Raw genomic sequence first — 13,747 nt, 5'->3', positions numbered from 1 at the left:
ATGTCTATCTATCTATCTATCTATCTATCTATCTATCTATCTATCTATCTATCTATCTATCTATCTATCTATCTATCTATCTATCTATGAATCTATCTGTCTATCTATCTATCTATCTATCTATCTATCTATCTATCTATGAATCTATCTGTCTATCTATCTATCTATCTATCTATCTATCTATCTATCTATGAATCTATCTGTCTATCTATCTATCTATCTATCTATCTATCTATCTATCTATCTATCTATCTATCTATCTATCTATCTATCTATCTATCTATCTATCTATGAATCTATCTATCTATCTATGAATCTATCTATCTATAATGGATGCTGGATGCTGAACTCTCTCCCTTCCCTCCCTCAAACACACCCACTCAAGTCCACTCAGACTGTTAACCGGTCAAGATGCCACAACACAGTAAATCAGACCTGGGCAAAGTACGGCCCGCGGGCCACATCCGGCCCGCGAGATGATTCAGTCCGGCCCATAACTTGTAGGGCATAAATTCATAAGCATGTCAAAAAAAAAAGTAAGTCTCTAGCTCATTCCTGTGCGGAGTTATGATTTTTTTTTTATTATTACCAGAATGCTCACTCCAGCCACTAGGGGGCAGATTAAATAAGAATAAAAGTAAAGAATTCCACAGGTGTCCAGCAAAGGGCACTGGCATAATAAGATATAAGGATATAAACAACACATTGTGTGACTTGCAAGTGGGATATGGACAGTCTGCCCCTGGGCAGCTGTGGCTACAATAGTAGCTTACTACCACGGAGTGCGGAGTGAATGAATATTGACTACAAAGTAGCAGAGACTTGTGACACAGGCTTGTAAAGTGTAAGCCGTTTTTATGAGGCCACAGTCCTGCCAGGCTCATCATTATAGATTTATTGAAAAAAAGTCCTCAATGTATTTTCCCAATCAAAACATTTTTTTTTATTTTGGAGCTTTTGTTCATGGACCCCGGCGATACACTCCCGATATATTATACTTATATCCCGATATAAGTTTGTGTTATTGTTGGTGCGGCCCTCCAACTCAATTCAGGCTCCTCATGTGGCCCCTTATGAAAATGAACTGCCCACCCCTGCAGTAAATGATACAACTGGGTAATAACTGTTCTTGTTGCCCCGTGCTGTTTGGAAGTGACCCTTCGATGGGCCCCTAGAAGGTGAAGCACATCCAGGCGACACACACACACACACACACACACACACACCCACACACACACACACACACACACACACACACACACTCGCTCACAGTGCCATGATGCTGGCGGAGGCTGTTGTTTGGGAACCACCACACCCCGCGCTTACACACTGACTCACGGGCTGGACACTGCGGCTCCGTGGTGGTGCTGGTGGTGCTGGTGGTGGAGGTGGTGACCTGGCACCGTGCGAGCCTCAGGGTGTGGCCTGTTCCAAACCATCGACATCTCTTAAAGGTCAGGGTGGATAACAAGGTAGACTTTTGTCCAATGTTTGTTTGGTCGACTGATAATACTGTGACTACACACAGCGATTATAGTTCTGTCATCTTCACATTTTAGGGTCACTTGAGCTGCTTCTTTTCAGAGGTGGGTAGTACATGTACTTATGTAAGTGTAAGTAAATGTTTCTGACTTCAATAAAAAAGCAGTAACTGATGCCAGTGTGAGTAAATCGTTAAGTGTCAAATCTTCATTGTGACGCGTAGGAAAGATGTACTTCTTGTTTTGTTACTGAAGTACTGAAGTAATCTATGTTTTTACAGGATATTCATTGAAAATATCACAATATTCACATTGTTTCATGTTTTGTTTCTCATAATTTATGTCACTACAAAAACATGAATCAGACTTTTATGCTTGCAGTACTTTTTCACAGTCACATTTTCTATACATACTTTTACTCTTAATTGAGTCATTTCTTGGGCCACTACTTTTTACTTCTGAAGTTATTTCAAAGTAACGGTACTCTTACTTGAGTAAATATTTTGGCTATCCTACCTGAGCTTAGACGAGTTGATCCGTACCTGTCTGGTCTTTGTGCGCGCCCGTGGAAGAGCGTGGTCGCTTCTAACTTCACCCCCGTTTGGAGCCATAGGAATACACTGGGAGAGGCCAAATGCTGACAACATCTTTGGTCGTTTTGCGTGACTGAGGGCACGCACAACGAGCAGAAAAACGGTGGCCTGGTCCTTTAACCTAGTGCATTTTCTCCAGTTTTGCCCAAGTCTTAAAGCTTCTCAACTGGAGATTTTGCAGCCTATAGGCCAGTATAATGCCTGATTTGAAAGCTAAGACCTACAACACTTTGCCTTGCGTTTTTGTTACTTTTTAATCACTTTTTGTGGTCTTTTTTTGTCACATTTTTGTCGAGTTATTGTAACTTTTTTGTTTGATATATGACATGTAGTACTTTCTCGGCTGATATATGACATGTAGTACTTTCTCGGCTGGTATATGACATATAGTACTTTCTCGGCTGGTATATGTAGTACTTTCTCGGATGGTATATGTAGTACTTTCTCGGCTGGTATATGACATGTAGTACTTTCTCGGCTGGTATGTGACATGTAGTACTTTCTCGGCTGGTATATGACATGTAGTACTTTCTCGGCTGGTATATGACATGTAGTACTTTCTCGGCTGATATATGACAGTAGTACTTTCTCGGCTGGTATATGACATGTAGTACTTTCTCGGCTGGTATATGACATGTAGTACTTTCTCGGCTGGTATATGACAGTAGTACTTTCTCGGCTGGTATATGACATGTAGTACTTTCTCGGCTGGTATATGACATGTAGTACTTTCTCGGCTGGTATGTGACATGTAGTACTTTCTCGGCTGGTATATGACATATAGTACTTTCTCGGCTGGTATATGACATATAGTACTTTCTCGGCTGGTATATGACATATAGTACTTTCTCGGCTGATATATGACATATAGTACTTTCTCGGCTGGTATATGACATGTAGTACTTTCTAGGCTGATATATGACATGTAGTACTTTCTCGGCTGGTATATGACATGTAGTACTTTCTCGGCTGGTATATGACATATAGTACTTTCTCGGCTGGTATATGACATATAGTACTTTCTCGGCTGGTATATGACATATAGTACTTTCTCGGCTGATATATGACATATAGTACTTTCTCGGCTGGTATATGACATGTAGTACTTTCTAGGCTGATATATGACATGTAGTACTTTCTCGGCTGGTATATGACATGTAGTACTTTCTCGGCTGGTATATGACATGTAGTACTTTCTCGGCTGGTATATGACATGTAGTACTTTCTCGGCTGGTATGTGACATGTAGTACTTTCTCGGCTGGTATGTGACATGTAGTACTTTCTCGGCTGGTATATGACATATAGTACTTTCTCGGCTGGTATATGACATGTAGTACTTTCTCGGCTGGTATATGACATATAGTACTTTCTCGGCTGGTATATGACATGTAGTACTTTCTCGGCTGGTATATGACATATAGTACTTTCTCGGCTGGTATATGACATGTAGTACTTTCTCGGCTGGTATATGACATGTAGTACTTTCTCGGCTGGTATATGACATGTAGTACTTTCTCGGCTGGTATATGACATGTAGTACTTTCTCGGCTGGTATATGACATATAGTACTTTCTCGGCTGGTATATGACATGTAGTACTTTCTCGGCTGATATATGACATGTAGTACTTTCTCGGCTGGTATATGACATGTAGTACTTTCTCGGCTGGTATATGACATGTAGTACTTTCTCGGCTGGTATATGACATGTACTTTCTCGGCTGGTATATGACATGTAGTACTTTCTCGGCTGGTATGTGACATGTAGTACTTTCTCGGCTGATGTATGACATGTAGTACTTTCTCGGCTGGTATATGACATGTAGTATTTTCTCGGCTGGTATATGACATGTAGTACTTTCTCGGCTGGTATATGACAGTAGTACTTTCTCGGCTGGTATATGACATGTAGTACTTTCTCGGCTGGTATATGACAGTAGTACTTTCTCGGCTGGTATATGACATGTAGTACTTTCTCGGCTGGTATATGACAGTAGTACTTTCTCGGCTGGTATATGACATGTAGTACTTTCTCGGCTGGTATATGACATGTAGTACTTTCTCGGCTGGTATATGTAGTACTTTCTCGGCTGGTATATGACATGTAGTACTTTCTCGGCTGGTATATGACATGTAGTACTTTCTCGGCTGGTATATGACATGTAGTACTTTCTCGGCTGGTATATGACATGTAGTACTTTCTCGGCTGGTATATGTAGTACTTTCTCGGCTGGTATATGACATGTAGTACTTTCTCGGCTGGTATATGACATATAGTACTTTCTCGGCTGGTATATGACATGTAGTACTTTCTCGGCTGATATATGACATATAGTACTTTCTCGGCTGGTATATGACATGTAGTACTTTCTCGGCTGGTATATGACATGTAGTACTTTCTCGGCTGGTATATGACATGTAGTACTTTCTCGGCTGGTATATGACATGTAGTACTTTCTCGGCTGGTATATGACATGTACTTTCTCGGCTGGTATATGACATGTAGTACTTTCTCGGCTGGTATGTGACATGTAGTACTTTCTCGGCTGATGTATGACATGTAGTACTTTCTCGGCTGGTATATGACATGTAGTATTTTCTCGGCTGGTATATGACATGTAGTACTTTCTCGGCTGGTATATGACAGTAGTACTTTCTCGGCTGGTATATGACATGTAGTACTTTCTCGGCTGGTATATGACATGTAGTACTTTCTCGGCTGGTATATGTAGTACTTTCTCGGCTGGTATATGACATGTAGTACTTTCTCGGCTGGTATATGACATGTAGTACTTTCTCGGCTGGTATATGACATGTAGTACTTTCTCGGCTGATATATGACATGTAGTACTTTCTCGGCTGATATATGACATGTAGTACTTTCTCGGCTGATATATGACATGTAGTACTTTCTCGGCTGGTATATGACATGTAGTACTTTTTCGGCTGATATATGAAATGTAGTACTTTTTCGGCTGATATATGACATGTAGTACTTTTTCGGCTGATATGTGACATGTAGTACTTTCTAGGCTGATATATGACATGTAGTACTTTCTCGGCTGGTATATGACATGTAGTACTTTTTCGGCTGATATATGAAATGTAGTACTTTTTCGGCTGATATATGACATGTAGTACTTTTTCGGCTGATATGTGACATGTAGTACTTTCTCGGCTGATATATGACATGTAGTACTTTCTCGGCTGATATATGACATGTAGTACTTTCTCGGCTGATATATGACATGTAGTACTTTTTCGGCTGATATATGACATGTAGTACTTTTTCGGCTGATATGTGACATGTAGTACTTTCTCGGCTGATATATGACATGTAGTACTTTCTCGGCTGGTATATGACAGTAGTACTTTCTCGGCTGATATATGACATGTAGTACTTTCACGGCTGGTATATGACATGTAATACTTTCTCGGCTAATATATGACATGTAGTACTTTCTCGGCTGGTATATGACATGTAGTACTTTCTCGGCTGATATATGACATGTACTTTCTCGGCTGATATATGACATGTAGTACTTTCTTGGCTGGTATATGTAGTACTTTCTCGGCTGGTATATGTAGTACTTTCTCGGCTGGTATATGACATGTAGTACTTTCTCGGCTGGTATATGACATGTAGTACTTTCTCGGCTGATATATGACATGTACTTTCTCGGCTGGTATATGACATGTAGTACTTTCTCGGCTGGTATATGACACGTAGTACTTTCTCGGCTGATATATGACATGTAGTACTTTCTCGGCTGATATATGACATGTAGTACTTTCTCGGCTGTTATATGACATGTAGTACTTTCTCGGCTGATATATGACATGTAGTACTTTCTCGGCTGTTATATGACAGTAGTACTTTCTCGGCTGGTATATGACATGTACTTTCTCGGCTGGTATATGACATGTAGTACTTTCTCGGCTGATGTATGATACGTAGTACTTTCTCGACTGATATATGACATGTAGTACTTTCTCGGCTGGTATATGACATGTACTTTCTCGGCTGGTATATGACATGTAGTACTTTCTCGGCTGATATATGACATGTAGTACTTTCTCGGCTGATATATGACATGTAGTACTTTCTCGGCTGGTATATGACATATAGTACTTTCTCGGCTGGTATATGACAGTAGTACTTTCTCAGCTGATGTATGATACGTAGTACTTTCTCGACTGATATATGACATGTAGTACTTTCTCGGCTGGTATATGACATGTACTTTCTCGGCTGGTATATGACATGTAGTACTTTCTCGGCTGATATATGACATGTAGTACTTTCTCGGCTGATATATGACATGTAGTACTTTCTCGGCTGGTATATGACAGTAGTACTTTCTCGGCTGGTATATGTAGTACTTTCTCGGCTGGTATATGACATGTAGTACTTTCTCGGCTGATATATGACAGTAGTACTTTCTCGGCTGGTATATGTAGTACTTTCTCGGCTGGTATATGACATGTAGTACTTTCTCGGCTGATACATGACATGTAGTACTTTCTCAGCTGATGTATGATACGTAGTACTTTCTCGACTGATATATGACATGTAGTACTTTCTCGGCTGGTATATGACAGTAGTACTTTCTCGGCTGGTATATGTAGTACTTTCTCGGCTGGTATGTGACATGTAGTATTTTCTCGGCTGGTATATGACAGTAGTACTTTCTCGGCTGGTATATGTAGTACTTTCTCGGCTGGTATATGTAGTACTTTCTCGGCTGGTATATGTAGTACTTTCTCGGCTGGTATATGACATGTAGTACTTTCTCGGCTGGTATATGTAGTACTTTCTCCACATATCCTGTAGTTTTGAGTACAGAAAGTCCGGTTCTCAGCTCGCCCTGTCCTCAGCTCGCTCCCCGCCCAAACTCCCTCTCCTCCCGATGACATCAAACCACAATGCATTGCAGTGTTTGGAGTTTACCTTCCCGTCCCCATGGCGACGGGCGCGGCTCGGCCCCTTTATTCAAATGCGAGCGGAAACGCGCGTCATTTTGGGCCAATCTGCGCGCGCTGCGGTGACATAATGGAAATGTTAGACCCAAACCTCCCAGAATGTGCCCGGACTGTGAGCGAGGAGCAGCGAGGAGCGGACAGGAGCGGACGGGACCAGCGCAGGTACGGGGGGGCTACTGTGGTATTGACAATGGGGTGTCTGTGGAATGAGGACCTGTCGCTAAGCTGTCACCTGGTAGTCACAGAACTCGCTAACTTCAGTTTGTTTCACTTTTATTTTCGCGAAGAGTGGCCACTGGGCCCGGTCGTGTCCCGGTAGTTCCCGCTGCCAGAGGAAGAGAAACACGACGCTTTGTGATCACATTTCTCCATGATATTAGCCTAATGGCCTCCTTCAGGCCACGCAGCCTGTGACGCACTAATACGCAGATGTTTATGACCGTGCGTGTCAATGTTGTGAACTGACAGGCTTGTGTTTGTTGTATCAGCTCAGCACAGATCACATGCCCGGCTGCTGTTGATGTAAGGCGGACATGGAGCCCCTGTTCCCGGGTGTGCCTCAGCGGCTCTCGGTGGTAAAGAAGGACATTCCTGGAGCTTTGGAGCAGGAGCAGACGGCCCTGAAGAGCGGCGCTGACGCGGTGGAGCTCGGCCTGATGAAGCTGGCCTCTCCGGACATTGAGCGGCTGCTCGTACAGTCCCATGCGCCTTTCCTGTGCCCTAAGCCCGCGGAGGCAGAGCAGGAGTTCGCCGAGGGCTTCGTGAAGGCGCTGGAGGACTTGCACAAACAGAACCAGCTGGAGGCGGTGCACGCGGAGCGGCTTGAGCTGCTGCACGCGGACCTGCCTGTGTACACAACTCTCAATGGGTACGGGCACGCGCTCAGCTACCCCACGGACACGACACACTTCGCTCCGCAGACCGCGGCCGCGATGCGCCTTAAGGACGAGCCGCAGACGGTCCCGGACACACAGAGCTTCGGGGACAGTCCTCCGCTGTCCCCCATTGACATGGACAATCAGGAGCGCATCAAGGCCGAGCGCAAAAAGCTGCGCAACCGCATCGCTGCCTCCAAGTGCCGAAAGCGGAAACTGGAGCGCATCTCACGGCTCGAAGACAAAGTAAAGACACTAAAGACACAGAACACGGAGCTGGCGTCCACCGCCAGCGTCCTGCGCGAGCAGGTGGCACAGCTCAAACAGAAGGTCATGAGTCACGTGAGCAGCGGCTGCCAGCTGATGCCCAATCAGGTGCAGGCTTATTAGAGCCTCAGACCTCAGGATTTACCATTGTTCCCAGGACAGGACACTAGTGAAGGGTCTGTGTGAGGGGCTCTGATACTGAGGCTGCAGGGTTCATACATGCCAAATACACGGCTGTAGTTTGGCCTATTCTGTTAAGCATAAAGCTCATGATATCCTTTAAGTTCCTCATGCAGACCCACTTTCACATCACGCACTAAAGGCCTGGTACAGAGCAGACCAAAAACACTCAGCTAATCTACATGGGCTCCTAAAGAGCTGTTAGTTTGAGATGAACTTTAAAGCCATAAGTTGGAGATGTTTTTCCTAAGTGCCACTGTGCCAAGTGTTAGACCCAACTGTTTACAAGCACTTACTAACACAGCTATACTGTCTGTTTATGTTACGTATTTTACTGGTCTTTGCATGTCTCTTGCTTTTGTATATACCTTTCTCTCTTCATATCTCTTTATGGTGACTTCCATAAGTGCTTATCTCCATGTTTTATTGGAACTCCAAGTGTTTTATTAAATTATCTGTGCCACTAACGCGCCTGCGTGTCTTCTCTTAAACACTGAGCTCTTCCATGTTTGGAGTGAGCACAGAGGGAGAATTTGCCCTATTTTTGTAACATTATCCACGGAAAAGAAGAGCCAACGCAAACCATTGATGGAAAAACAATTCAGAGGGGAAACACATTAGGAGTGAGTGTGCCCTCTTGTGGAAAAGCTCGGTATTTCTTTGAAATCTTTTGAGGTAAAAGGTCACACACCTACTTCAACATTTCTCACATTTTATTTGGGTTCTTGGAGCGTTTAGCCCATCAGAAAGCAGAATGAAGACACAAAAGTGCACGGCACACTCTCTGGCAGTTCGTTTTTATTCTTTTGATATAATCCATACTTTTAAACAAATCTTGCATTTCAGAATTACAGCACAAATTCACACAGTTGAACTAACACCCAGTGGGGCAGAAGGACCTATTTACACGGGGAGGGGACGGACAGTATACAGCTGTAGCAAAACGCAAATAAAAATAACACAAAAAAAATATTTAGCAAAACACAGAAATCAAGCACGTTCAGATCAAGTGTTCAGAGTAGTTCCGATGCGTTCCCCTTTTGCAGAAGCTACATCTTTGGTCTCCCTTTGTTTTTGTTTTTTTTGACAGTCTGCGCCGTGAATACTTGGGTGTGGAGGAGGGAGAGGAGGACTGCTATTGCTCAGGGGAAAAAAACAGTCAATTTGTCCTCCAAACGTTACTCAACTCATATCGAAAGACAAACAAACCTCCTTATATTCGTGATACGAGACCGCGAGGCTGGAATGTACGACTGGCTGTAAACACAACACTTCTTTTTTTCCTTTTTTTTAACTTTTTTTTTTTTTTTAAAGCCTTGACTACTTGAACATCTTGTAATAAAAAAAAAAAGTGCCAGGAACACTTCAAAAATAAATAGTGTTTAAATAAATAAATAAATAGCGGTGAAGGACAGTTTGCTTTCTGTCAAAAAACAAAAAAACACCTATTTGAGATTTTGCTGACGAGTATTGCGATTGGAATTGCCAGTTTCAAATTCAAATAGCAATTTCGATTAGATTAGGCATTGTGAAGGAAATGTTTTAAGCTAACTTCCTGTTGGCCTGTGTAGCTAAACGACCACTTCCTGTCCACATCATTTCTGCAATTATTATTATTATTTTTTTTAATAAACGTCAAGCCAAGTGGGTTTAACATTTTTTTCCCCCAATGGTGATGCTATTCCAACATTTGGTAGCATGAAATTCACGCTAGCTTTTAGCTTTATGGTGTGTTTATAAAAGCAGCCATTTAAGCTAAAGGCTAATGCTAATTTGACGCTAATGGTAAAACAGCACCACCATCTGAACTACCTTTTATTAAACACACTCGGCATGACGTTCTTTTGTTTTAAATCCACGGTAAAATGTGGACATGAAGTTAGCCAAAAACATTCCGTGCACAGAGCCTATTATTTGTACAGCCAAACATCAGACATATATATCCTTACAGTAGTAGGGTTTCCATAAGAGTGCATTCTAAAATGTACAAGTTCCATGAGTTTGATGCAGCAGACACATACGACAAAGGATCTAAAGCAGGGGTCCCCAACTAAGTCAGCTCGAGGTCCGCAACCTTTTCTTTCGGAAATTTAGACATATGCAGTCATGGCTCTTGAAAATGTTAAAACATGAGCACAGGTTGTCTATTTACACAGCAGAGCTGATCAATTAATCAATAATTTTATTTTAATGTTATTCAAATTGTTTAGATAATTTTTAATTCAGCCTTAGAAATAAAGTATACTGAGAGAATGAAGAGGCTTCAGGGTCTGGACTTTAGTCTCTGGAGGTCCAGTTAGGGACCTCGATCTACAGCATGATACTTGCATAATGTTTAAGGTCCTCGTTTAGGCTTCCGGCTTATAAAATACTTCAGGTCACATTAGCAATAGTATATGTTTTGAACTTAAAAGTAGACATACAAAATAAACTTTAGTTTATACCACCTTTATAACATGGTTCCCTTGTCCAAAACATACCTGCGGTAGTATTTAGCTTCATTCACATAGTCTCGAGAGTCCTTTGATTCTTTTTGGTTGTCTCCTAGCGCTCCTATCTGTATTGCCTGAATTTGATATTCTCCGCATTACTCCCTCACTAGACCTTTTCTGAGAAGTTGGGCTCTCAAAGTATGTTCATCACGGTGCCATTGATTTGCTAGCATATAGCTGGCGTAAAATCTTGCCTTGCATTTTGAGTTGGCAACACACAAGAGCAGTCAAGCAACAAAACATAAAAGAATCAACGCTGAGGTGTCCAAAAGGAGGTGCATAAGCCGCACTCTAAAGGAAACCCGACTACAGTCCTAGCATGGTGCCCTGAGGTCCCCACACACTTTCTCTGCATTGCCCACACAGTGAATGGGGAGGAGTCGCAGCTCAGGTGAACAGCGGAGTCCTGAGAACCATTCCACACAGCAGCACTCTCACATCATCTATACATCTGTATCGCACGCCTTTAAAATCTATTTATTTATCACTCTAAATATTCATAGTTTCTCATAATTCAATAGATCTGTTCTTAAAAAAAAATAGAAAAGATGCAAAGCTGCCTCTAAATACATTTTCTTGATGGACAGAAGTATAGGTGTGCAATAAATAACCTTTCAATTTATAAAGTTTCAGAAAAATATCTAAGTATATATAAGGATTTTATTGAGAAAATGAAGACTCTTCTCATGCCTCTTTGCTCTTCATGTCTGTCTCCTTTCTCGTCTCCTTTCCTTCCTCTGTAGATTCCTCCATTGACTCCTTGTAGTGACCGATAATGCAACAACAGCCAAGATTAAAAAAACAACAGATTGTAGCATAATTATGGCTGATCTTAAATATAGTGAGCCGATAATGTGGTTTAACCGTTTGGCCAAAAATGTAATAACTTTTTGCTAATAATTCTGTTTTTTTTAAGAAACGGCTTTTATGAACTGCATAGTTATTTGACCTAATCCAAATTGATCGATTACCCCTCTCCAGACTGAACAGATCAGACAGAGCTGGATCAAAATCTATAAAATATTCATCAGAACAGTCCTTCGTCATCTGGAGAAATTTCATGTTTCAGCCCATTTTGACATTGCTCCAATGATACACAACATCGATAATGTAAGAGTTCTGACCAAAAGTTATCAGGTGTTCTAAGGTTTTACAACATTATTGGCCCGTGGTTAAATGGACAAAATTGTTACAGGCCGTTATTACATTATCCCCTCCTATAATCCTCTATCACCTCTCCTATCTCTGTCTCCTCTGTAGGCTCCTCTGATGTCTCCTCTGATGTCTCCTCTGATGCCTCCTCTGTAGACTCCTCTGATGTCTCCTCTGATGTCTCCTCTGATGCCTCCTCTGTCTCCCTTCCTTCTTCCTCCGTAGACAGGTCTATAGACTCGTCCGTAGAGTCGTGTAAAGTCATGTCAGTATAGTCGTCTGTCGATTCGTCAGTAAAAACATCTGTGGACACGTCCGTAGACTCGTCTATAGTGTTGTCTGTAAACACGGGCGTCGAACCCTCAGTTATCTCCTCTCCTGTTTCCATTCCTTCTTCCTCCGTAGAATCCTCAGTCTCCTCTCCTTCTTGTGTCTCCTCCTCAGCCTCCTTTCCTTCTGGTCTCTCCTCCTCTGTCTCCTGCTCTTCTGGTCTCTCCTCCTCTGTCTCCTTCCCTTCTCGTTTCTCTTTCTCCTCTGTCTCCTTCCCTTCTCGTCTCTCCTCCTCTGTCTCCTTCCCTTCTCGTTTCTCTTCCTCCTCTGTCTCCTTCCCTTCTCGTTTCTCTTTCTCCTCTGTCTCCTTCCCTTCTCGTCTCTCCTCCTCTGTCTCCTTCCCTTCTCGTTTCTCTTCCTCCTCTGTCTCCTTCCTTTCTCGTTTCTCTTCCTCCTCTGTCTCCTTCCCTTCTCGTCTCTCCTCCTCTGTCTCCTTCCCTTCTCGTTTCTCTTCCTCCTCTGTCTCCTTCCCTTCTCGTTTCTCTTCCTCCTCTGTCTCCTTCCTTTCTCGTTTCTCTTTCTCCTCTGTCTCCTTCCCTTCTCGTCTCTCCTCCTCTGTCTCCTTCCCTTCTCGTTTCTCTTCCTCCTCTGTCTCCTTCCCTTCTCGTTTCTCTTCCTCCTCTGTCTCCTTCCCTTCTCGTTTCTCTTCCTCCTCTGTCTCCTTTCCTTCTTGTTTGTCTTCTTCTGTCTCCTTCCCTTCTCGTTTCTCTTCCTCCTCTGTCTCCATTCCTTCTGGTCTCTCCTCCTCTGTCTCCTTTCCTTCTTGTTTGTCTTCTTCTGTCTCCTTCCCTTCTCGTTTCTCCTCCGCTGTCTCCTTTCCTTCTTGTTTGTCTTCTTCTGTCTCCTTCCCTTCTCGTTTCTCTTCCTCCTCTGTCTCCTTCCCTTCTCGTTTCTCTTCCTCTCCTGTCTCCCTTCCTTCTTGTGTCTCCCCCTCCTCTCTTGTCTCCTCAGACTCCTCCACTGTCTCCTCTCTGAGCAGATCTAACCAACACAATGCAATTAGACACGTCCTTCCTTACAGTTTTTTTTTTTACAAATGGGAATCTGTAGCTGTTTTTTTATTTTTTATTTCCTTCAAATTAAAAAAGGCATCCAAACATACTGTTGATGCCACAGTGGAATTCCCATACCTCTGTCCATCGTCACATTTCTACTCTCATAAATATACCTGCGTTTCCTCGCCTCTCGCGGCTGATCGCCAAATCTAACCCGGCCCCAGACGTGGCCAACACACTGGGAAAGACAAAGGGCGCATGATCACAAACCCGCAAACGAGACAAAAGAAAAGACAAAACGTAAACGCTTAAGAAATGGTGGACCGGTGTCTCTTACGGTCTGGTCTGGTGTCGCGCGGTTTTACGGATTAGGACGGTGTTTGTTGATGCAGTCTGGTTT

The 13,747-nt window shown here is 42.8% G+C and overlaps 1 protein-coding gene across 1 annotated transcript; it reads left to right on the top strand.

Annotated features, from left to right (window-relative positions):
* The first annotated feature begins 7,083 nt into the window (after nucleotides 1-7,083).
* On the top strand, nucleotides 7,084-8,837 carry LOC306973363 (transcription factor JunD-like). Its single transcript, XM_079570282.1, has 2 exons — nucleotides 7,084-7,218; nucleotides 7,555-8,837. Exon 2 carries the CDS (start codon nucleotides 7,590-7,592, stop codon nucleotides 8,319-8,321), a length of 732 nt encoding a protein of 243 aa, XP_079426408.1. The 5' UTR covers nucleotides 7,084-7,218; nucleotides 7,555-7,589; the 3' UTR covers nucleotides 8,322-8,837.
* Nucleotides 8,838-13,747: the final 4,910 nt, after the last annotated feature.

The sequence above is a fragment of the Gobius niger genome, assembly GCF_951799975.1.
Source record: "Gobius niger genome assembly, chromosome: 13".
NCBI classification, from domain to species: domain Eukaryota; kingdom Metazoa; phylum Chordata; class Actinopteri; order Gobiiformes; family Gobiidae; genus Gobius; species Gobius niger.
The sequence above is the reverse complement of the archived record's forward strand: the minus strand, read 5'-3'. Positions and strand labels throughout refer to the sequence as shown.